A 26,871-nucleotide genomic window follows, 5' to 3' on the forward strand; every position below is an offset into this window, starting at 1 on the left:
TCATTATTAATTAGAGGTCTCCGGTTCAAGCAATTTCGTCAAGTAACTCATTCATTTCAATTTGTATCAATCAACTACACCTCAACACCAAGCTAGCTGGGATCAAGGTAATTCATACAAGGTGGAATACGTCGACTTCTTTTTAAACTTGTGAGTAAATTTCATTTAGACACTCGGATTATGATATGTTCCGATTGAGCACCCAAACTGCCGAACACATGATAAAGTGTTCATATTAGACACTTTCGGCATAGATTTGGAAAGAACCATTTCCTGTGTTCTCAAGTCTTATTACGTAGATAAGTTAACTAAATAAAATATGTCACCTCATTTTATACATATCAACCTCAATTGGAACAGACTTCAGGTTTTACAGCTTATCGAGGTCATGTTTATAACAGACCACTGAAATATGGCACTCCAGTTTGTGGCAACCAATTATCTCCAAGCAAGAAGCTAGAAACTGTGAAATTAGCAGCATCAGCAGCATCAATAACATGAAAACCAGGCCAAGTGACTCTGCCACTGGTGTTAGAACCTGGCCCTGTATTATTAAACTCTGCATAATAACTCGTATTGAGTGCAAAATCCCCTGACCATTCTCTCCATCCTAATGGATTCACAAATCCATCAATGAAACTTTGTGCGTAAATAGTCCTTGAGTACTCCTTCCAAGGCCTACCAAGGTACGTTTACGTGCTACTGTTGCTGAATTTTAAGTCATCTGCTGGTTTTACAGTGCAATTTTGAATTGAAATTCCAGTGTTTTGATTCGGATCTGTTCTGCCTTGTGCTGTGATTGCATTGAACTGATTTTGTAAAGGGAGTTTCGGGTATATGTTGGAATTCTGGAAAACTGCAGCAGCGTTTCCAAATATGAAATCGACTGTGCCATAAATGTCACATTCTCTGTAAAATTGTCTGAGGGAATGTACATATAATGTGTCTTGGTACCCTTGGAAGCTGCAGCTGTAGAATGTGGATAAATCTGCACCATTTCTAACTGCAACTGCTTGGTGATTGATTGCTCCTGCTGTGTTTTGGAATGTTAAGTTAACTGCAACAAATCCTTGACCAACCACAACTGTTGATAAAAGAAGAAACATGTTAAGAAATATGGATGTAAATTTTCTTTGGTTTCTCACCCACTACCCCTTTCAGGCCCTGATTAATCTAGATATGCGTTGCGTAAAGAGCAATGAAGGAAGAAATGCTTCCTACCAGGATTCCTTTTATTCCTATGTGACTCAAATGAAAAGGTAGGATTAAGGTTTGTATACACTGACCCTCCCTTGAGCCACTTGTGGGAATGTATTGGGCTTATTGTTTTGTTGTTTGTATCATTCAAATATGAGACCTGTGGTGAAGGATGAAGGGATCCTATGTATCCCATCACAATCCTTTGTGTGGACTTAAGTTACATGATAACATTAAAAAAAATAGTTTGTAGTATATACGAGTGAATTTTAACATAGCATAACAAGTTAATTACTCCCTCCGTCAATCTTTACTTGTCCACTATACTATTTTAGGATGTCTACAATACTTGTTCAGCTCATAAACAATGAATAGTTTACCATGTTGTGTCTATTTTGCCCTTGCTATTAAATTCTATTTATTTTTCAATGTTTAGATGACTTATATTTAATAAGTGTGATTTGGTAAAATTACCCCATCATTTATTGTTTCTTAATCCTTGTGTCAAGTCAATAGTGGACAACTATTGTTGGACAGTGAGAGTACTATTTTTATCATGTTACTTATTAGTGCTTAATCATCATAAAGATGTTACTTTAATTACCTAATGAGCGACCTGATTGTATTTATTATGCAGTTGGTGTATAAAATTTAAAATCTAAAAAATAGAATTTAAGTTATATACATTCATAATATAAAGAACTTTTACACCATCAATTCTTTTAGTTCAATTTAACATGATACAAAGATTATTGATTTGTTTTTAGGTTTTTATATTAGCTTTCCTATAAAGAGTTACCTACTATACTATTATACATCACCTTTAACCTGGAGGTTTACATATGAGCTTATGTTTTGCTTGATGGTGTAAATAATATTTACATTATCAAGTTACAACCAACACTACTTTAATGTAATTTCATAAGCGGAGTTTGAAAAAGGTAAAGTGTAGGAGTGTACGTAGACCTTATCATGCTCAATATGGTAACTTGAAAAATAGAGTAATAATGGAGGTACTTACCAAAAGTAGAAGAATTAAATGTAGTATATCCATCAACATTGTAGCTATGGTTGCCTGTAATAATAGTTTGGTTGATACCATCACCAATCATCATCAAATACTTCTTGTTTTTGGCAATTGAAACATATTCCTCATACACACCAGCAGTAATATATATGAGAAAATAGCCTGTGGAACCATCTGTATTATTTGGAGCAATAGCCACAGCATCATTTACGGTACTAAAATTCCCACTTCCATCTTGGCTTACAATTACAACATCACTCACCTTAACATGGTCATCATATTCCTATGTCAAAGTTTCAAAAAGTAAAAAAATTATTAGGAATATTTTTTTCCCATAGGAATAACGTAGACTTAAATTCACATTAAAATGTTGTGATGCAGGCAACCTACTCTAATGCATTTACCAGTGGCTATTTTTACAACTCGAATTCGTGACCTATAGGTTACACATGGATAACTTTATCATTGCTCCATTTGATGCAGTAACTATAATGCATTTAAAAATATTATGATTGGCTAGGAATTTTTTCCCCCGTAGCTTGGAACATAGACCTAAGATCACATAGAAGGAAGTTATCTTTGAAGACCTAAAATTTATTACAGTCAAGGCGAACTTAGCTTAAGATAGGGCACGATGAAGGAAAAAGATTCATTACAGTGATACCTCCTAATCGGGAAAAAGTTTTAGTCTTATTATAGGACTTCTAATATTATAATTAGTATTATTATATATATTTACATATACTTCCACATTTATATTTATTTGACATTTTGAGCTTAAATGAAACGAAGATTCATACAGCCGATCACAATTTGATATATATGTATAAAAATAAAAAATGTATGTGTTACTCACCAAAACTTGGTCAGCAGCTTGTTGCTGGAGCTTTCTCCTGCTAATTGTTTCAAATATAGCCCTATTTCTTTCAGACATTTTCAAAGGCAAGTGGCGATTTCTGAAAACTAACTTCTTTTGAGTAATTTTTGTTCCTTTTTTGTCCTTAGGAACCCACCCTTTGGTGAACAAGGCTAAAGAAATACTATGAAGTTTTGTGTCATTAATAAGAGGGGTTAAAATGTCAGTTCTCAAACTCCAAGGATCAAAAGAGGTACTATTAATTTCTTGGAGACCATCTAAACAAGTTTGTGTATTTGTCAAAATGGCACTTAACAAAGTTTGCAAATCTCCACCGAGTTTAGAAGGCTGTGATTGGTTCAAAGGATGGGTCACAGACGGATTTCTCGGTAATAAAAATAAAATAAAATGTTATCTTTGTTTAAATCAGCTAAAAAATAACACTTCGAGGGCGCGAATCGTGGGTATCGTTAGATTTTTCGTTCGTCTAAGGTATTTTTGAACAATCGAAATGAACTTATGAACGGTAGATAAAGATTTGTGAACTGAAAATCGACCATAGTCATAGATATTACTATAATTCGCAGTTGATAGCATTTATTTGCAGAAATTAGGAAAATGGGTATTTTTGCAAATGATGGAAGGAGAATTATCATCATTAGCAGAAGATTGAAAAAATATCATAAAATGAGACATGAAGAAAATCTTAGTATTATGATAATTGCTAGACATGATATATGGATCTCTAAATTAAATGGTGAATATTGTACATGAAAGTGTACTAGTGAGCTACTATATATATAACAAAGAATTTAGATTTAGAATAATTAATTAGTGTTAAATTGTTTATGGAGCAATGGAGAGTCATTCAATTAATTTGTTATTTAGTTTTGTTAAATAGTTGTTGAGGATTTCAATTCTTCCGTGTTTTAGCAATAATATTTTTTTCATGAAGCTAAGGTTCAAAATATCTAAGTAACAAGTGTTTCCACGACTCTATCATCCAGTCTGGTGTGATTGATTTTCACTTTATTCATACTGAATACGGATAATTTATAATGTACATCTAAATTTTGAATCTGTGACTAATAATTAGATCTTAAACATAATAGGGGGAAAAAATAGTTGACTCATATGACTTGAAGCTTCTTTTTCTTCCAAAATAAAGTTCATTAGGGGAAGGGCAGCACCGCTTTCTTAAATATGTTGATGTATAATTACTTTAAACATATATATATTAATTATGATATCAGAGTTGGTAAAAATCATGAAATTTTACAGTTATCCATTATAAAAAGAATTTGTACGTGCTTGTCATAAAAAAAAAATCAAGCACCGAGGACGTGTTGAGAATATATAAATATGTATTATTTCTAACAATTTAAATTTTTAGATAAGACGACGTTACACATATATATCGTTCATATGAATTACTAATAATTATAATATACTAATTAATAAAAAAAGAGTACTATAATTAAACTACACTATTCCTAGTTGGATTCTTGAAATACTAATAATGTGCATCACAAGACAAGAACATGAAATTTGCCTCCCTTGTTTTGAGCCTAAATGAATGCCTTCAAATTTGCCTTGAAATATTAATAACTCATGATTTTGTAATGTAGAGATAAAATAAAAGACATGTTATAACAAGTTAAAATAAATTGATGGTATAAAAATAATTGCACCGTCACAACATATAATTTAAGGAGATCTTTACATTTTCAATCACATGACTTGACTTATAACGTAACCAAAATTAATTTTGTTTTTCAGTCTTCACTCCTATTGGCCCATATTGTATCTAATTTGAAAGCTAGATCACTTCTCATATTTCTCTTCTTCAATTCATTCACAAAGATTGTTGCTTGACAAAGTCGATTTATTGTTATGTATGAAGTTTAAATTGTGATTATAATACTGATTTTGATATTATAAAGTTAACCCATCATTATTGAACAAGCTTAGAAAAAATGTTATAAAAAATATACTGATAGTATAATTTTTTTTAGACAATATCAAGTATCAACTATATATTTTCATGTTCTAAATAGTAAATATGAGTGTGTATAATACAACGGATGAGATAATTGGTTGAGGATTGGTAAATCATAAGTGAGTCAAAGATTTTTATTTTTTTTTGGTTTGATTTGATTGAGTATAATATCTAAGAAAGTAATTAAGAGTCAAGAGAGAGTTTAGATTTTATGATCAAAATCAATTGAATATGTGTGTGTAACATAATAAATTATTATTTAAATTTTATGATTTAACATATTATAAGTGATATTGAAATTAAGTATGTACTTTAATATATGAATTATCCAACAACTACTAATTCATACTAATAAATGTTTAACATGATCAAATAAGTACGTAGTTTAATTAATTAATTGATCTAAATTAAATGGAATATACATACTACACTGCAAATAAAGTCGTAAATCTCATTGAGTGCTTCTTTATATGCTTACATTTTTACATTAAATATTTTTACTAAAAAATCTGACTATGTCACTGATCAAATCGTACTAGTTTACAACTTTATGCCTAAAAATATACATATCCACGAGAGTGGTGCATGGACTACATTCAAAAATCGGAACGAATATGTTTGTTATCTATTGTACTAGACTTTTAAAAGCCCATTGATTAAAAGCTATATATATATATATGTTTATCGATTTCAGAATAATTTTAAATGTGAGGTGTTTGAAGTTAAAATCGAGTTATTTCTTCCTGAAATTCATGCAAAAATGACATTTCAATTATATGTGCATGAACTTCAGACAAAGATGACTTAATTTAGCCATATATGACTGGAGATTAAACCAAAATGATTGGATTTGATTGGATTTTAGTTATATATATGTGCTTGAAATTCAAACAAGAATAACTTAATTCAACCACTTATAACTAAAGTCGTTACAAAAATAGATAAACTTTAATTTACTTATAATTAAAGTCGCTACAAAAATAGATTAACTTTAATGTAGTCATACGTGCTTGAACTTCAGCCATACAAAATTTCAAATATTTTATTCAAAGATAGACTTATAATTTTTTTGCACGAATACAACTTAAATAATAGTACCAAAATCAAGTATTTGTGGACTTTTGCCCCTTAGACACATACTTTTTGCCAAAAGCTTAATATGGACCGGACCACCTACCTTTGACTATTCTTGTGAGTTTAAGTTTATAAATTCTAATCATGTATAAATAATGTAATTTTTTGTTTAAAAGGTTCATATGAATCTCTTAGCTTCAAGCGGGCTCCACCTAGCCCGGAGCCACCCCAAACCCCGTTCGACCCAGCCACACTCCATAGTAATTTTCTAAATTACATACAAATTAATGCTCCTTAGATAATATTTTCTTATTTACATTACTAATGAAATACCAAAAAAATTAATAAGAAGATTACTTATTTTTCGACATATATTTTCCTAGCCAATTGCCAAACACACCCTTTGGTCCTCCTTGTTCCAAGTGAAAAATAGACTTGAAAAATGAACATACAAAAGTATAGATATACGTCTAGATGAGTTATTTATATCTGAACTTTTCATGAATAGATCAGATCTTTATACTATTATTGTACCGAAAAGGGAAACAACACTTTGTAATGCAATCTCCGTGAACGAGGTTGGTCCTCTCTTAATCAAAGATCTCAGTTCAATTTTTTAGTATGAAAAATGTTTTTTGTAGGGGAAGCTACCCCTTCAATGGGTTCGGCCCGACTGAATTTAAAATGATCGAGCTCCAATATAAATATCAATATCCCCTGAATGGGGGTCTACCCAACATAAATTCAAAATAGTCAGAACTCCAATATAAATATCAAAGTTCAAATTTTAAAAAAAAAAACACATAGAATGCAGACAAATACATCCTTGATTTAAGGTTTTGCAGTGTCGGCAGTACATGCAGACATGTGATTTCATTTAGATTCCTACACATAATTCTATTGTTCTTGCCACCTAACCACCAATGAGTAACCATACCACCATTACTTCTTTTCGTTTATTGTTTACAATTTCCTGCGTGGTGTTAGATAAATATATTAAAACTCGATTAATTGATTTTTCATGTAATTTCATTTTTATGTATTATGTTACTTCATTTTTGAGTTCTTGAACCTTTCTTATCAATAGTATTGACATTATTTTTGTAGTTTTCTGGTCTTGAATTTTGATTTTCACTGGTGTTTTTTGTGTCTCGATTATTATATTATTACGTCGCTATTCTTTCTCACGTTTTTATCTAACCATTTCATATTAATTTGTTGTTATTGCTCCCATATGTATATCTCCTTTTTTCAAATTGTTTAACAAGCTTTATTAGAAATAATCTCTCTGTCTCTACGAGGTAGGAATAAAGTATGCATACAATCTATCCTCCCAGACTCCACTTATGAGATTACACTAAATATATATATAGTGTTGTCGTTCTTGTTGTTGAACTTCTAAAAATAGTCCAAATATAATATATATAATTGTAAAGAAATAAAAATTGAACCTAACTTAATCTTAAAAACTAGTCCGAGAGCGAGGATTAATTAGTGATTACTCTTCCCATAATTGACTAATGTGAGAATTCTTTAAAAAAAAAAAAAAACTCATGCACGCCAAGAGCTAAATATCTGAAGCGTGAATAATTTTAATATGGGAGTTCAACATCGAATATTAAATTTTGAACAAAATAACTCAAATAATTAATAAATATCTTGATTCCTGCATTCATAAAGTCAAATTAGTGCATCCATGCAACAATCTCTTCTAGTGAAACTTCTTAAATTCCTATAAAAGAAGCACAACTTTACTACTCATTTCCATCACAAAGTTCCCAAAATGTATATCCAAAAAAAGAAACCTTCACTTTTTCTTGCTCTTTCATCCATTTTCTTGCTCACATTCTTCTTTCCCCAAAAATCATTATTAGTATCAAGTACTCAACAAATTCATGTTCACGAAAACATCCAAATTGCAAATTCACATTGCCAAGACACACTTTATCCCCAACTTTGCATTTCCACTCTTTCATTAATCCCAAATCTTCACCAAAAATCAATTCCAGAAATCATTTCTTCCAATGTTAATGTCACTATGAATGAAGTCAGATCCTCTGCTGAAAATTGCTCTAACATACTTCACCATGTGTCCAAATTGGACCCTATTGAAAAAAGGGCATTAGATGATTGTATTGAACTTTTAGGTGATACTACTATTGATGAGTTACAAACAACTCTTTATGATCTTTCTACTAAAAATAGTAGTAATTCACCTTTAAAGCACTATAATGATCTACAAACACTTCTTAGTGGTGCAATGACAAATCAAGATACTTGTCTTAATGGAATTTACAATAGTAAACACAATTTGAGTCAATACATTGAGAAGAACTTGCATACCATATCTCAACATGTGAGCAACTCTCTTGCCATGCTTAAGAAGTTAAAGACAGGGTCGACTCAAGGGTTAGGTCACTAAAGCATCTATTTTAGACTCCCAAAATAGTGAACGATCCAAAAATAATACTATATTCCTTTTGTTTCATTTTACATGACATATTTATCTATGACATATTCTTGAAGCCATAACACATTTTTTATTCTAGAAAACTCTTTTTAAATTTAAACTTTTCGTCTTGTTCTATATCACCCAAGAGATACTTTAGGTAAGTATCTAAATGAAAGTAATTTTTTTCATTTCTTAAACTTTATATTCTGACAAATAACACCATATAAAATGAAGTTGATGGAGTTTTCTCATAAACGATATAATTTAACTTTATGACCACAAGATTTAAAATATTTTTTTATTTTCTTAAAATTATGTATCGTGTCATACTAATACACATGAATTAAAACGAATATGATAGAAGTTTTTCCTTCTTTTTTAATTAGGATTTGTTGAAGTTTTCCTAGTGATGAGTGAGTAAATTACCTTAAATTTCTCTCTTTCATTAATTAGTAAAACATTTACTTACAATCATTTCTATTTCACTTTTTAATTTCAAGTCGGTTTTATTGAATTAGTTACTTCTTTTTGTGCGTTTGTTTAATCATGAATAAGTTTGAAAGACTCTTATTATAATTTTATTTTAGGTCGTCATCAAACTCTAATGAAGTGTTCCCAGAATACGGGACCATGAAGAATGGGTACCCGAAATGGTTGAAAAAAAAGGACAGGATGCTTTTACAAGCTTTGGAGAACCAAATTAAGTTCGATTTGGTTGTGGCTAAGGATGGTAGTGGTAATTTTACTACTATTAATGCAGCATTAAGTGCTGCACCAAATTTTAGTAGTACACGATTTGTGATTTACATTTAACGTATTTCGAATATATTGATGTAGAAAGAAAGAAAAGTATGATAATGTTCGTCGGAGATGGGATCGGAAAAACAACAACAAAGGGTAATCGGAACGTCGTTGATGATTGGACTACTTTCCGATCAGCTACCGTTGGTAAGTTCAAAACTCCCTATTTTATGTTTATACTACATGTATCACGACAAATCTAAATTAATTTGTATAATATTTATATAATATTTATAAATATGAAGAAATTAATATATAGAAGGGTAAAATTGTCAAATCTAAATTAATTTGTATTTATTTTAAATAGGTTTAAAGAATGGTTACAAGAAAATGAAAATAAGGGAGGTAGACGTAATATCGTAAACTACAGGGGAGGTGAATGTTATAGAGAGAAACCTGAAGGGAGGTCTCTGAAATTATCCCTAAAAATAATTGCACCGTCGATACATATAATTTAAAGAGATCCTTACACTTCCAATCACATGACTCGCCCCTTGGTACAGAGTCGCCTTTGGTAGGGAGCGCTTTACCCTCAATGTGGGACTTCCCGGCGCGAATTTGAATTTAGTTGGGCTTCAATGTGATTACCAGACATCGGGTGGGGAAAAAAAAATTCACATGACTCAACTTATAACGTAACCAAAAATTAATTTTGTTTTTCAGTCCTTACTCAAATTGACCCATATTGTATTTAATTTGAAAGGTAGATCACTTCCCATATTTCTCTTCTTCAATCCATTAACAAAGATTGTTGCTTGACAAAGTCGATTTGTTGTGTATGAAGTTCAAATTGTGATTATAGTACTGATTTTGATATTAGAAAGTTAAGCTATCATTATTGAAAAAAGCTTAGAAAAATGGGCTTGAATGTGAAATTTGATTTTAACATATTATAACCTAATTTATATGTGATATCGAAATTAAGTATGTACTTTAATATATGAATTATCCAACAACTACTATTTCATACTAATAAATATTGTTTAACATGATCAAATAAGTATGTAGTTTAATTGATTAATTGATCTAAAATTAAATGGACTATACATCATTGAGCTGCTAATAATGTCGTAAATCTCATTGAGTACTTCTTTATATCCTTACATTTTTACCTTTTAAATATTTTTAGTAAAAAATCTGATTATGTCACTGCTCAAATCTTATGACGCTAGAAATTTCTATGCACATATATAAAGGTCATCACACATTTCTTCAAATCTTAACAAATTCAAGTATTTTTCATGAAATTATGTTTGGCTTATCCTTTTTGGGTCAATTGTTTAGTAAATGATCATCATTTTTCGTTTCTTTTTCTTTTTGCATATTATAAAATATTGTGGCCACGACCTAGAGATCTTTATGAACAAATTAAAAGTTTTATGAGAAGATGTTAGATCACCGTCTAAAATGTTGTAAATTATTGTAAATGTTAGATAACAGTCTAATGTATTGTTTGTAAGTTTAAGCAATATATGAGCAAATTAAATATTAAATTCTACTATTAGTCTAACATTATTTGAAAAGACAATTTTTCAAGGCCTAAATTTGCACAAACTTTTTAAAAAATAATTAAGGATACAATTTAAATGGTAATCTAAAACATGATATATTTGCATATATCAACCATTTTCGCTCTTCTTGATAAGTAATTTGCAAAGATGGGGGAGAAAATCTTGTTAGGAGCGTAATCTTTGAATGGACTCTGTACCACGCAATACAAATTTAATTGGGATATCAATACGGGCTCCAAATAGCAGATGAAAAACCAAAAAGAATAAATAAACTGAGAAGAGAAGTGTAAGAGAGTGGTGCATAGGAAAGAAGGGTCCAGTCTATTGAAATTTAAAGTCCAACATATATTGGTCCCTCTATTAATGTTTGGCCAGTTTATGTTAGTCTTCAAGCCCTATTGATTAAAAGTTGGATCTAAAAAAATGTTACGTTTATCGATTTCAAAATAATTTTAAATATGAGGTGTTTGAAGTTAAAATCGAGTTATTTCTTTCTGAAATTCATGCAAAAATGACATTTCAATTATTTGTGATAGACAAAGATGACTTAATTTAGCCATATATGACTGGAGTTTAAATAAAAAATGACTGGATTTTAGTTGTATATATGTTCTTGAAATTCAAACAAGAATAACTTAATTCAGCCACTTATAATTAAAATTGATTCAAAACAAATAAACTTTAATTTATCCATATAAAATTTCAAATATTTTATTTGAAAATAGATTTATAAATTTTTTGCACGAATACGACTTAAAATAGTGTACCAAAATCAAATATTTGTGGACTTTAGCCCCTTAGACAAATGCTTTTCGCCAAAAGCTTAGTATGGACCACCTTCCTTTGACTATTCTTGTGAGCTTAAGTTTTTTTTTAATATATATATATATACTAGTTATTAGGTTCCCGCGCCAGCGCGGGCCCAATGTATATTACTTCCTCCGTCTCATTTTATGTGAGGTAGTTTGATTCGCCACGGAGTTTAAAAAAGAAATGAAGACTTTTAAAATTTGTGGTCCAAAATGAATGATATAAATTTGTATGACTATAAATTATTTCATTAAGGGTAAAATAAATATTTTATAATCAAATTGTTACTTAATATAGAAATGTGATATTCTTTTGGGACTGACTAAAAAGGAAAGTAAATAACATAAATTGGGAGTAGTTCTTTGTTTCAATTTATGTGACACCGATGAAATTTGGAGAGTTATATAATTTTTTGTATGTGATTTTGTTAAATATATTTTGAAGTTGTTAATTTATTGTGATTTATAGCACTTCTTATATCATTTTCAAATAATATATATTACTCTTTCTGTTCCATTTTATGTGACGTAGGTACTTTTACGAAACTCAACTAAATTTCTTATATGATTCTTAAATATTTTTAGTTGTTATTTTACTTTAATTTACGTTACTTTTTATGTTATTTTCAAACAAACTTCTTTTGTTTCAATATGGAATTAAAGAGTCAATAAAATTTCTTTTATGATTTTTAATTATGTTTTTTTAATATCTTATATTATTACATTGTGATTTTAAGTACTTTTTATGTAACTTTTAAATCTAGAACAAATTAAAAGAAAAACAAGGAAAAATTTAAATGAAGAAAGTACTAAAATTTTCAAATAATCATATTTCTATATTAAAATGTTAAAAACTTTAAAACTCCACATATATGCAGAAAATCATATACGGAAGACAAAATAATTTTTAAAATATATATTAAAGCTCTTTCTAATAATATCACATATTTATTCTATTTTTCAAATAATATATATTTCTCACTCAATCTCAATTACGCAGTACATATGAAATTTCGAGAGTTAACCAAATTCTTAGTACTATTTTAAACTATATTTTAGTACTATTTATATAATTTTCAAATAATATATGTTACTCACTTTATTATATTATGCAATACATGTGAAATTTCAAGAATTAACCAAAATTTTAATATTTTAAATTGATTTTTAGTACTATTTTTGTAGTAAATAGAGGAAGTTGAAGAAGAAGGGCAAATCGGTCAATTGACTGACTAACCCTAAGCTCCTAAACATTCTCACTTCTAAATGGAAGCACGGGCACAATATCCGTTAAATTGTTAATTATTATGATTTATAATATTTTTTATATTATTTTCAAATAATATATGTTATGTATTTTTAAATACTTTAAGTTGTGATTAATAATATTCTTAACGTAATTTCAAATAATATATGTTACTCCATTTGTCCCAATTTATGTGACACATGTGAAATTTTGAGAGTTAATATGTTTTTCAAATATTGTAAGTTGTTAACTATTGTGGTTTATGGTATTCTTAATGTAATTTTTCAAATAATATATGTTATTCCCTTCGTCTTAATTATACAATTCGCGTAAAATTTTGAGAGTTAATCGAATTTGTAATATTTTAATTTTTTTTTTAGTACTATTTAAAAAGGAAAAAATTAAAATATTACTATATAAGAAGAGTAGTAATTATATAGTAATTTTTCAAATAATATATGTTATTCCCTTCGTCTTAATTATAGAATTCGCGTAAAATTTTGAGAGTTAATCGAATTTGTGATATTTTAAATATATTTTTTAGTACTATTTAAAAAGGAAAAAATTAAAATATAATGAAAGAGGAGTGTATAAAAGTAGGTGGGCCATCTTCAAAAACCAAATATAAAAGTAGGTGGGCCATCTTGGTGCCACGTGTCGAAAGAAGAGTGAATTTTATTCACTCTTCTTATATAGTAATACACACTCTGAGGGGTTCATATGAATCCCTTTGCTGCTCCACCCCAGCCCCGAGCAACTCAAAACCCCATTCGACCCAGCCGTACACCATAGTAATTTTCTAAATTACATACAAATGCTCCTTAGATAATATTTTCTTATTCACATTACTAAATACCAAAGAAATTAATAAAAAATTAAAATTACTTATTTTTCGACATATATTCTCCTAGCCAATTACAAACATACACCCTTTGGTCCTCCTTGTTCCAAGTGAAAAAAAAACTTGGAAAATGAACACACAAAAATATATAGAGATATATGTCTAGATGAGTTATTTATATCTAAACTTTTTTATGAATAGATCAGATCTTATACTATTATTGTACTCATGGAAAGGGAAACAACACTTAGAATGCAACCATCAACAAATGTGGTGCAATGAACGAGGTTGCTCCTCTCTAAATCAAAGGTCTCGATTGGAATCTTTAGTATGAAAAAGTTTTTGATAGGAAGAGTTATCCCTGAATGAGGCTCTACTCGACATGTATTCAAAATAATCGGTCGAGCTCCAATATGAATCCAATATCCCTTGAATGGGGTTCTACCCGACATAAATTTAAAATAGTTAGAACTCCAATATAAATATCAAACCTCGAATGAAAAAAGGAAAAAAAAAACACAGAATGCAGACAAATACATCCTTGATTTAAGGTTTTGCAGTGTCGGCAGTATGTGCAGACATGTGATTTCAATTAGATTCATACACATAATTCTATTGTTCTTGCACCTAACCACCAATGAGTAACCATACCACCATTACTTCTTTTCATTTATTTTTTACAATTTTCTACTCAGTATTCGATAATATATTGAAACTCGAAAAATTAATTTTTCATGTAATTTCATTTTTATGTGTTATATTACTTCATTTTTGAGTTCTTGAACCTTCTTTCTTATCAATAATATTGAGACTATTTTGTAGTTTTCTGGTCTTCAATTTTGATTTTCACTGGTGTTTTTTGTGTCTCGATTATTGTATTATTACGTCATTATTCTTTCTTGCGTTTTTATCTAATACTCTCTATTTCATATTAATTTGTTGTTATTGCTTTGTATCCCCTTTTTCAAATTGTTTGACAAGCTTTATTTAAGTTGAGGATTTATCAGAAATAGTCTCTCTATCTCTACGAGGTAGGAATAAAGTATGCATACACTCTACCCTCCCAAGCTTCACTTATGGGATTACGCTAAATATATATATATATATATATATATATATATATATATATATATATAGTGTTGTCGTTCTTGTTGTTGTACTTCTAAAAATATTCTAAATATAACATATATAATTGTAAAAAAATAAAAATTGAACCTAACTTAATCTCAAAAGCTAGTCTAAGAACGAGGATTAGAGATTACTCTTCCCATAATTGACTAACATGAGAATTCTTTTTTAAAAAAAAACTCACGCCAAGGGCTGAATATCTGGAGCATGAATAATTTTAATATGGGTGTTCAACATCGTGAATGAGAATTAGAATGAGGCTTGCTCTAATACCATGTAAAGAAATGAGTTAAATCTTTTATCTAAGTCAACACCAAATGCTAGCTCAAGCGATGAAAATTGTCCAAATCATATAAAAAGGTCACCGATCCAATAATTAACCAGTTTGAGATAGTATTTTCTACTTATTTATCAAACATTAGAAAATTAGTAAAAAAAAAACTCACATATCCTCCACGAAAATGTTTTTTAACAATATTTGAAGTGGAGAACATTTTCCTTCAAACCTAAACATGTACAAATATTAAATTTTGAACAAAGTAAGTCAAATAATTAATAAATATCTCAATTTTTATATTCATAAAGTTTAAATTCTGACTCAGTTTGATGTATCCATTGAACAATATCTTTTAGTGGAACTTCTTAAATTCCTATAAAAGAAGCACAACTTTACTACTCATTTCCATCACAAAGATCCCAAAATGTATATCCAAAAAAAGAAGCCTTCACTTTTTCTTGCTCTTTCATCCATTTTCTTGCTCACATTCTTCTCTCCCCCAAAATCATTATTAGTATCAAGTACTCAACAAATTCATGTTCACAAAAACATCCAAATTGCAAATTCACATTGCCAAGACACACTTTATCCCCAACTTTGCATTTCCACTCTTTCATTAATCCCAAATCTTCACCAAAAATCAATTCCAGAAATCATTTCTTCCAATGTTAATGTCACTATGAATGAAGTCAAATCCTCTGCTGGAAATTGCTCTAACATACTTCACCATGTGTCCAAATTGGACCCTATTGAAAAAAGGGCATTAGATGATTGTATTGAACTTTTAGGTGATACTACTATTGATGAGTTACAAACAACTCTTTATGATCTTTCTACTAAAAATAGTAGTAATTCACCTTTAAAGCACTATAATGATCTACAAACACTTCTTAGTGGTGCAATGACAAATCAAGATACTTGTCTTGGTGGAATTTACAATAGTAAACACAACTTGAGTCAATACATTGAGAAGAACTTGCATACAATATCTCAACATGTGAGCAACTCTCTTGCCATGCTTAAGAAGTTAAAGACAGGGTCGGCTCAAGGGTAAGGCCACTAAAGCATATATTTTAGACCCCCAAAATATTGAACGATAATATATTCTTGAAGTCATGACACATTTTTTATTTCAAAAAACTCTTTCAACTTTAAACTTTTCTTCTTGTTCTATTACCCAAGAGATACTTTAGGCAAGTCGTTCTTTTTTAGTTTCTTAAACTTTATTTTCTGACAAATAACATCATATAAAATGAAACTGATGGAGTTGTTTACTCATATACAACATAAATTTACTTTACGACCGTAAGATTTGAAAAACTTTTTTTTTATATTATGTATCCTGTCGAACTAATACACATGAATTAGAAGGAATATGGTATAAGTTTGTCCTTTCTTTTTTAGGATTTGTTGAAGTTTTTCAAGTGATGAGTGAGTAAATTACTTTAAATTTCTCTCTTTCATTAATTAGTAAAACATTTACCATTTCCTTTATGTGCAATCATTTCTATTTCACTAAGTAATTTCAACTCGATTTTATTGAATTAGTTACTTTTTTTTGTCTCGTTTTGTTTAATCATGAATAAGTTTGAAAGCCTCTTATTATAATTTGATTTTAGGTCGTCATCAAACTCTAATGAAGTCTTCCCAGAATACGGGACCATGAAGAATGGGTACCCGAAATGGTTGAAAAAAAAGGACAGGACGCTTTTACAAGCTCCGGTGAACCAAATTAAGTTCGATTTGGTTGTGGCTAAGGATGGTAGTGGTAATTTTACTACTATTAATGCAGCATTAAGTGCCGCACCAAATTCTAGTAGTACAAGATTTGTGATTTACATTAAGGCGGGAACGTATTTCGAATATATTGATGTCGAAAGAAAGAAAAGTATGATAATGTTCGTCGGAGATGGGATCGGAAAAACAGTAATAAAGGGTAATCGGAACGTTGTTGATGGATGGACTACTTTCCGATCAGCTACCGTTGGTAAGTTCAAAACTCCCTATTTTGATATCGTATGAGTTTAACCTTTATACATTGATAGCTAGTAACAATTATCTGAAATTTAATTATATGTTACAATACTCATATTCGAGAAATATAAATTGAGAATAATAATTTTAAAATAAGATAGATAATTATTTGGACAAAGGCACGTTCTATGTAGTGTCATGCGCTTTGAAATTAATTCAATGATTTAGACCTTCCTTAATCTCATATTATTGGTGTGAATAATTTGTTAATCATGAGTCATGTATACTATAATTAATAGTTTGATAGAATTATTCTAATATTCTTTTAGTAATCTAATTATGTTACATAGTATTCCCTCCGTTCATCTTTATTAATTCGATATACTAAAAATAGTTGTCCAATAATATTTGTTTAGTTTAAAAATCAAGAGATAATTTACCCTTATGTCTATTTTACCCTTCTCAAAATATTTAATTTAATATATTTGAAAGATAATATAATACTAATATTGTCCAGATTATTAATTGTTTTTTAAGGTGTGTGTCAAGTCTTTCAGTAGACAACTATTATTGAAATTTGGACATAGGGAGTAGTTTTTGTAAAAGTAAAGATCATTATTGGTACCATCGTGAAGGAATGAATACATAGAATTTCTTCATTTTTAATTAGAGATTTCGAATTCAAATTAAGAGAATAAAAAATAGTCATAATACGACGCATTTCGCTTTTAATAAGTTAGTCATTCCTTAAGTCATGGCATTAGATATTATTGTGTAGATATTTGTGTTAGGCAAAAATTCGAAATATGAATTATTAAAAAGACATTGAAAGATCTTGACATGAAATATTAACATTGAACATGTAGGGTTATGAAAAAATTGATGGATTCTGTCGGTGTGGAAAATCAAGACTTATATATACTCTATTCAAGATTGAGACGATTTTAAAAAATTTAAATTTAATCATGCTCAATAAAATAATTAAAAATTTAATATAATAAATAATTTTAAAAATAAATAATTGATCAATCGTACTATTACCACCCCTAGCTATGAATTTGAGACTTTATATTCAAAAGACTAGTACAGAGTACCTTTAAAATAGGATGGGACGAAGCAGGAAAAATGCTAATATATTACTCATAATTGTAATTTATGTGATACAATTTGAATTACTTATAAAATTCAAATATCAGTGTTGTCCAGCAATTAAAAAATTGTCGTGCACCACAATGTTATTAACGAATTTATGGAAATTTAATAATTTTTATTCATATTTTACTACTAAATAAGAATTCGTTAACTTTAAGTATTAAATTCATCTATAATTACAAGTAGGAATAATTCATACATTTGTCTCATTAAGCATATCTAATAGATAAAGGACCCCACAACAACCACCTCAACATTAATTTGGTCCTATCTTGTAAATTGAGCGTTTGAGCTACCATAAAAGTTATAAATTCGATAAAATTTAATAATTTGATCTAAATTTTATATTTATATTCCATCTGGTCTTAACTATTTGTCCATTTTTTCTTTTTTAATTGTCCTTAATTACTTGTTCATTTTGATAAATCAAGAAAGGACAAAATATGTTTACCTATTATACCCTTAATTAATTACTTTGAAAAAGATATAACTTCTTGAAAATCTTAAGTTTTTAATTCATCCATTTCATAATTAATAGGGGTAAAATGATAAATTCATTATGCCAATAATTATTTTCTTAATAAATGTGTTTATTCAAAAGTGGACAAATAATTGAGAAGAGAGAAAATATTTAATAAAATATATTTTAATTTAATTCACTTCAACCATTCAACTAGATTTATTTTACAAGTGTACTACTCCTATAATTAATGATCCCATGTCTTCTTGTCTGGTTAGGTTCATCCCTCCAATAATTTTTGAATCCACATAAAAAAAATAATTAAATAGCTCGACTTGAAGCAATGTGTAGCTTTAGCCTTTAATTTAGGACCACGTGGAGTTATGGTATGACAGACGCTTATATTCGATTAAAGATTTTGAATTTGAATTTTATGTATGAAAAATTTATGATAAGATATAATTTCAAGTACAGTCGAGAATCAGATAAGGTCAAAGAGTTGTTCGATTTTTTTTAACAAAAAATGACATCGTTTATATATAATTAACATTTTTTAATATAGATGTTCAACCCCGATGCTTTTTCATGTGTATATTTTTTTCCTTCATATTTTGAACTTTTAAAAGAAAATTCTGACTATTAATCTTGCGATTAGTGGAAGTGAAAGTATTATTCCAATTTACATACATGCAATGATATAAGACAACATAGGTCAGTGTCCATATATATGATAAAGATTAGCAGATTTTTTTCTTCTTCTTAATTTTCTTAAAAGATCTAGTATCTGGTTATAAATATTAAATAATTAATAATAAATATAGATTTCTGAAAAGATGGAAGATTTTTGTCTATATATATGTTGGTGTCTTGTATTGTACTCTATAATCTATAATCCTCTGAAGAAACTGATTTTTAAATTAATAATTTGTACATCGAAGCAGATTCAAAACATGAAGTTTGTAGGTTTCTATAACAATATCAAGTAAATACTATAATAATAATAATAATTGAATCCACAACTAAATATTTATGAATACTTACTATTTAATTTTCTAATAAAAATTTAGGGTCTACTTAAGTTACTTAGTTCACATTACTGATCTATATATAACTAATGCATTAGATCCAAGTAATTTTTAAAAATAAATATAGAGTTAGAGTCAAAATTATTATTAGTTTTGATGATTCATATTATAAATGGTATATCCATGCTTCCCTAATAAATTGTTTTACACTAGCTATAGCCTTAAGCAGAATTCAAAGACGTTTAAGTCTAGTTTCAATATGAATATAAAAAGTCAAATTCAATTGTCGAAAATAAGATCAGTATTATAAAACTCAATATCTTTGCATTTTTTTTTAATTGCAGCTGTGGTGGGAAATGGGTTCTTAGCCAGAGGCATTACGTTTGAGAACTATGCCGGACCAAGCAAGCACCAAGCAGTGGCTCTGCGGAGCGGCTCCGACCTATCTGCGTTCTACCAATGCAGCTTTGTTGCCTATCAAGACACCCTCTACGTCCACTCCCTTCGACAATTTTATCGCAATTGCGATGTCTATGGGACGGTCGACTTCATTTTTGGTAACATTTTGAACTGTGTGATTATTTCATCTAAATATTTTAATTGTTATATAATATTTGGTAAATTTACTAAAAATGTTTATAAGTCAAAATCAGAAAATTATATCATTTTTAGTTTAACCTTTGCTCTTTTTTTGGCCATTAAGTTAATATCTCATATGGTCAAAATCAGAAAGTCATATATCCAAATATGTTACCTTATATAAACTTTTCTCTTATATATATGTAGATCGAGTCATTAAACCACATTAACTTTTTGTGTCTCTTTTCAAGTATATTATTAGTTTCTATACGAGATACCTGATTACTATGATCCTAACAGATAACTTGTTAAATTATGTCTTCAAACAGGTAATGCAGCTGTTGTTCTCCAGAACTGTAACTTGTATGCTCGTAAACCCAACCCGAATCAGAAGAACATATTCACAGCACAAGGAAGAGAGGATCCAAATCAAAACACTGGAATTTCAATCTTGAATTGTAAAGTGGAAGCTGCATCGGATTTAGTTCCTGTTCTATCGTCATTCAAAAATTACTTAGGACGACCATGGAAACAATATTCAAGAACTGTATTTCTCTTCTCCAATATTGGTAGCTTAATTGATCCTGCTGGTTGGTTAGAATGGAGTGGTGATTTTGCATTGAACACACTTTATTATGGAGAGTATTTGAACCGGGGACCCGGTTCAAATACTAGTGCTAGAGTGAAATGGCCCGGTTATCGAGTCATTAATAGCTCTACTGAGGCGAGTCAATTTACTGTTGGGAATTTTATACAAGGGAGTGAGTGGATACCTGCTACCGAGGTGCCATTTTATTCCGGTTTGACTTCCTCTTGATACAAGATTTTAAGTCAAGTGAGCGCAGAGGCTCTATTAAGATGAATATTGTCCTAGATGATTAATAAATTTTATCAAAACATCAACTTATAGGGTATTTATTTATATATATACCTTGGAGATAACAACCGCGACAGTTACTAGTCTGGCTCATTGCTTGCCTATGTTCATGTGTTAAGATTTTTCTTAGCATCTTAAGGATGTTGTTAGCTTGTTTTACTATTGAGAATATATATATTAAGTTCCCTTTATAAGAAATTTGATGTCAAAGCTTCATTTCTTGAGAAATTGTTAAATGTCAATGAGTTCAGAGTGGCAATATAAGCTTAATTATCATAAATAAATTTGGAATTATTTATTTACTTACTTATATAATAATGTCCGAAAATCTTAAGATCAAAATGAACGTGTTGGTGGACAATTGTCATCGAGTTGTGAGGGTGTCACATACCCTAGTATTAGATTTAGGTTAGAACCTTAAGAATGGAGAAATTTCTATAAACTAGTTTTATATTCGAATTTGAGTTAGATCAAGATGTAATTTGACATAATATTATTAGAGCTAGACCCGACCCCACCTAATGAGGGTCTCTAGGGTCCTAGACAGTTGCGGGGGTTGAAAATATCAATTGATCCATGAATGTGCACGCACTAGACCAAGCAGTGGAACCTCAGATAAAACTGTACGGATATAAGCGTGAGAGGGTGATGAATGGTATGAATCCCACATCAGTTACTTAAAGACAAGAACCATGAACAATCCTCCTCTTTTTTGGGGGTGTGAGTTAGGCGCAAGACTTAATTTGATACTTCCCTCTTAGTGCCTGAAGAATTTAAATTAATCGAACCAATAAGTCAGATACCATACGGTTTAACTAAAAAGTTAAATTATATTTTACAAGAGGACCTAGCTTCTAAAGGCCACACAAATTATTTTCTGTTAATGATTTAAGGTGAACTTTTAAACTTCTAATTTAGCTAAAATGTAGGAAATAACATAAACAAGAAATGAAACAAACTAAACACTAGCCAATAATTTTTGTATGGTGTAAGAAGATTGATATAAAAATGGCAAAAGATTTGTTTATCTCCATTCAAAAAGGGTCCTTTCCTTCTTTAATTTTCTCACTTTTCTTCTTTATTTTATTTTTCAATTTCCTAATTAGGCCACAACCATAATGGCTATTCCAAAAGGATTAGAAATCAATAATACTATAGGATTATTCTTACTTTTGGGTATAGCCATTTTATCATCAAAAGTTGCAGATTGTGCACCTTTTGGTTCGCGTCGTGGCCTTATGGAGACAGTTTTCGATGTTACCAAGTACGGAGCTAGACCAGATCCCACTGCAGATAGCACTCGGGTAAGGCCCGAATCTATACTTGAGTTTCTAGCTCCGCCCCTTTGCCCTGATGTTATATTCAATATTCTACTATGACTATATATTATGTGTGCATATATATATTTTCATACATATTTAGGTATATACCGTTACGTTGCATCATGCCCCGTGGTGTGATTAGGAATTCTAACGAGGGGATTCAAAAGTATGCAAGAAAGTCATACCAGAATTCAGTGGCGGCTCAAGTTAATTAGTGGCCTAAAGCCAAAAATAAATCGGAGGCCCAGCTTCTTCTTTTTTTGAAATCCAAAGTTATTTCTTCTTTTTAATGAAAAAACGTTCTTTTTTTCTATGGTCTTAAACTAATTATATGGAATATTTTTTAATCTTGTGGTTTTAAACCTGTCATGTGGAAGTTAAATTTAAAAATTGACAAAAAGAAATAAACATCTTTTAATGTCAATAATTTAATTTTTTGTTAAAAATACATATAATAATTCTATTATTACTAAAAAATGAGGTCCTCAAATTTTGGGGGGCGTAAGACAGATTTTCATTTTTAAAGGCATTGAGTCGCCCCCGCCAAAATTTGATCAACCTAATGTAAAACAATTCTTGAAACACTTTTGTTGCTACAATAAAAGGTTTTCTTTATATAAGAGTATTCAACGAGTTATGTATACATACAAGACACAAAAGATAATTTTATTTGATGAAAGAGATTTGGTTAAAAATCAGATAGTTCTCTACTCATGAATTTTCCTGTAACTCTGATGGTCGAAATTCAATTTTAATTATCTATTGGACTTGTATGCATATTCATAACAAGTTGTATTCTACTAGATTAACTACTTATTTAATTTGATTTGATGATTTTAGAGACAAATAAATAAATTATTTATAAATGTATTTTTTTTTTTCTTGGATTTAATAGGGATTTATGATGGCATGGAGATCAGCTTGCCAATCAACAGGCTCAGCAAAAGTTGTTATTCCACCAGGAACATTCACTACAGGAGAAACTATTTTTCAAGGCCCATGTACATGCCCAAAGCCCATTACTATTGAAATTCAAGGGACAGTATTGTCAAATACAGACATAAGTTTGTACTCACGTGCCTCCTGGATATCCCTCGAACACGTGGACGGTGTCGTTATTACAGGTGGCGGAACTCTCAATGGACAAGGAAACGCCAGCTGGCAGTATGCTGACAAAACCGGAAGCACTCCTCCTCTCCCTACTGTAAGTTTAGATAGTCACTCAACTTATGATCGTTCAAATTTTAATTTACTATTAAAATCATAAAATTAACTTTTATAACGAAAAAAAAGTAACTCAAGATTATACATGTTATATGAAAGAAGCAAAAAAATGACACACATAGCTAAGGTTGTTATATATATGAAATTGACATAACCACCAAGGCAAGAGCATAAGAAGATGGATGAGATTCTCCACCTTTAACCATAATGCTCGAATTTGAGCTTTGAAAATGGAGAAACTCCTGATTAAGAAGTATAGAGGCGGAGTCAGGATTAAGAGTTTGAGAGAGAGGGGAGGGGGTTCAAACTCACAACTCTAGCGTGAAAAGTATTTTCACGGTAACTTTTTTACCACTGAACCGTCAATCAATTTTATTAAGGGTTCAGAAGTTAATAAACATAAATATTTATTTAATTTTCTACTACAAATACAGAGTCTACGAAAAAGTTACTGGGTTCGTCCGAACTCACGAACCTCACCTAACTCCGCCTCTGAGAAGGACGCGCTTTAAGTGTATCTTATGCGGCACGAATCCAAATAACTAGAAAATGAATTGTCAAATAAGTTTACTCAAGTCGACATGCGCACCTTACATGATATCCATGTCACACCATTTAAAATTAATATTTTTTCGACCCAACCTAATATCCATTATCTTTCATATTTTATATTTCTAGTACAATAAGTAGTTTTATGACTTTGATATAATAAACAGTTAGAATGATCATATATGAAATTAACGACGATTCGAATTTTAATTATTATTATTTTTGTATGTGTAGTCTCTTGTATTTCAAACTGTGAAGAGTTCTTCCATCAATGGCATCAATTTTGTGGATTCCAAAGGTGTCCACTTGAAAATTACTGATAGTAATGACATCACAGTTTCAAAAATCAAGATTACAGCACCAGGAACAAGTCCAAATACTGATGGAATTCATATAAGTGAAACAATTAATATCAATATTACTGATAGCAACATTGGGACTGGTGATGATTGCATTAGTGTTGGACATGGTACTACCAATATTTTTGTCAATAATATTCATTGTGGCCCTGGACATGGAATAAGGTTAGTTTTTTATTAATAATTTAATATTATTATGTAAATTTTTTCGGTTAATTTTTCACATATAAGTAATAGAAGAATAAGAAAGACTCGACTAGACAAGAATGATCAAGAGATCACAACAATTCAAACTCGTGATATTACAATTCACGAGTTGATGGAATCTCTTAATCAACGAACAATTTTACATCTCTTTTACGTTCTAGCCCTAATATGTCGTAAAAGAACAATAATATGTACTTTTGGTTCCTCAGTTATTTGTAAAATAACTTAAAGAGTATTGTGACACAACAAAAAAAGTCGTCGCAAGTATCCAATAGATGTGTTGTTGGAATTTGGCTCGTCAGTAAGGAATTTCTGACAAAAAGTCAATTGGAAATGTTATTAACGAGCCAAAGTCTGACGAATTCCGTAAAAAAAAATGATTTTCTAATAGTGTGATACGTGATTAAGCACATTTTAACTTTCAAGTAATTGAAATATGTATTTTTGAAAATATGTTATATCTAGATTATTTTTAGAAGTGTATAGTTGTCAAATATGGAGTATAGTTAGCATACCACATAGAATGATTAAGTCATAATATTATTAATAATTATGAAAAATTGATGAATATTCAAAGCAACGGGAATAAGAGTACATATTTTAATTAATTAATGGACGTTAACTATTAATAAAACAATAGTTTGTTCAAATGGTAAGGGGATTCAATGTGTTTATTCAAGTGTTACAAGGATTGAAATTGAAAATCATCTATAATTGAGGGGTTAAAAATACTACTAACTTTTTTTATAAATTTAGATAAATAAAAATTTTAAATGTAGTTTTTTGTTTTAATTTTAATTTTTTTTGCAGCATTGGAAGCCTTGGAAAAAGACCAGATGAGAAGGATGTTACAAAAGTTTATATAAAAAATTGTACATTCCACAGTACAACAAATGGTGCAAGAATCAAGACTTATATGGCTTCATCTCCACTACAAGTTTCTGATGTTGTTTATGAAGATATTGTCTTGGATGATGTTAAAAATCCAATTCTTATTGATCAACACTATAATTCCAAGAACAAGAATGAGGTAAGTTATCATAACTACTTTTCACTAACTAGTTATTCGACACATGTGTTTTGAGACGTTAGAAATTTTAGATGCACTCTTCCTTAACCATGTTGCTATGTGCTTGACACCCCTAAACTTAGGTATCCACAACATCTAAATGTGTGACTTAGTCGTCAATAATATGCCTGACAAAGAGTCATGAGATCTCAATTTAGATTTCATCCTAAGCCAAAACACTAGGTGATGATTTCTTTTCAATATTCAAGCCTTGCTCGACAGAGTTAATTACTCGATACCTATGCTAATGAGAGAGAACAAGTACCTCGAGTTCTATTGGGATAATAGTGTTAACATCACCATAATTTGAAATAGTAATACAATTTGAATTGTGATTTTTTTTAACAGAAGCAAAAACACTACGTGATTTCTTTCTAAAATTCAAACCTTAATAAACAAAGTTAAATGAGAGATAATAAATATCATCGTAAACTATTAGTATATCATCGTAACACATGAATTTGAGTTAATTATACTAATTTTTGTAGATCAATGTCACTTATACATTATTATATATTTTGTTTGGTATAGCCATCAAAGGTGAAACTAACAGATATTCACTTCAAGAACATAAGGGGCACAACAAATACAAAAGCACCAGTAGCACTTAATTGCAGTGAAGCAGCTCCATGTGAAGGAGTTGAATTGGCTGACATTGATATAACTCCATCTGGTTCAACTGGACCTCTTTTAGGAGCAACTTGTCAAAATGCCAAAACAGTATTCAGTGGAAAAACTAGTGTACCAGCATGTCAATAATTACATTATTAATCAAATTATGTCTATGAAAAAATGTGTGTGAATTTCAATAAAACCATGTAATTTTGTTTATGGTTTATTATAATATTTATCTTTT

The 26,871-nt window shown here is 29.7% G+C and overlaps 3 protein-coding genes across 4 annotated transcripts; 2 read left to right on the forward strand and 1 right to left on the reverse strand.

Annotated features, from left to right (window-relative positions):
* Nucleotides 1-373: 373 nt before the first annotated feature.
* On the reverse strand, nt 374-3,677 carry LOC125812861 (probable pectinesterase/pectinesterase inhibitor 7). The gene is given in 4 exon segments (XM_049492317.1): nt 374-1,084; nt 2,219-2,507; nt 3,087-3,428; nt 3,606-3,677. Coding segments are annotated over 4 exon segments (1,395 nt in total). The 3' UTR covers nt 374-392.
* A 4,231-nt stretch (nt 3,678-7,908) lies between these two features.
* On the forward strand, nt 7,909-21,386 carry LOC125812935 (pectinesterase-like). 2 transcript variants are annotated; one of them, XM_049492412.1, is made up of 4 exons: nt 7,909-8,562; nt 16,838-17,205; nt 20,174-20,386; nt 20,738-21,386. In XM_049492412.1, exons 1-4 carry the CDS (start codon nt 7,937-7,939, stop codon nt 21,223-21,225), a joined length of 1,695 nt encoding a protein of 564 aa, XP_049348369.1. In that variant the 5' UTR covers nt 7,909-7,936; the 3' UTR covers nt 21,226-21,386. The 2 variants fall into 2 exon arrangements, with proteins under 2 accessions (XP_049348369.1, XP_049348370.1); XM_049492413.1 differs by lacking the exon at nt 7,909-8,562 and adding an exon at nt 15,544-16,268.
* Nucleotides 21,387-22,337: 951 nt separating this feature from the next.
* On the forward strand, nt 22,338-26,774 carry LOC125812937 (polygalacturonase). Its single transcript, XM_049492415.1, has 5 exons — nt 22,338-22,589; nt 23,503-23,811; nt 24,615-24,904; nt 25,757-25,976; nt 26,547-26,774. The coding sequence occupies exons 1-5, from the start codon at nt 22,404-22,406 to the stop codon at nt 26,772-26,774; spliced, it is 1,233 nt and encodes a 410-aa protein (XP_049348372.1). The 5' UTR covers nt 22,338-22,403.
* Nucleotides 26,775-26,871: the final 97 nt, after the last annotated feature.

The sequence above is a fragment of the Solanum verrucosum genome, unplaced genomic scaffold (genome assembly GCF_900185275.1).
Source record: "Solanum verrucosum unplaced genomic scaffold, falcon-dt-bn FXZP01000144.1, whole genome shotgun sequence".
In the NCBI taxonomy this organism is placed as follows: domain Eukaryota; kingdom Viridiplantae; phylum Streptophyta; class Magnoliopsida; order Solanales; family Solanaceae; genus Solanum; species Solanum verrucosum.

Excerpts from the sequence above, each read along its gene's own strand:
- LOC125812935 (XM_049492412.1), top strand. The coding sequence starts at position 7,937 with ATGTATATCCAAAAAAAGAAACCTTCACTTTTTCTTGCTCTTTCATCC. Across the intron at positions 8,563-16,837 it reads AAGACAGGGTCGACTCAAGG|GTCGTCATCAAACTCTAATG; the intron begins GTTAGGTCACTA and ends ATTTGATTTTAG. Across the intron at positions 20,387-20,737 it reads GACGGTCGACTTCATTTTTG|GTAATGCAGCTGTTGTTCTC; the intron begins GTAACATTTTGA and ends GTCTTCAAACAG.
- LOC125812937 (XM_049492415.1), top strand. The coding sequence starts at position 22,404 with ATGGCTATTCCAAAAGGATTAGAAATCAATAATACTATAGGATTATTC. Across the intron at positions 22,590-23,502 it reads CCACTGCAGATAGCACTCGG|GGATTTATGATGGCATGGAG; the intron begins GTAAGGCCCGAA and ends TGGATTTAATAG. Across the intron at positions 24,905-25,756 it reads GGCCCTGGACATGGAATAAG|CATTGGAAGCCTTGGAAAAA; the intron begins GTTAGTTTTTTA and ends TTTTTTTTGCAG.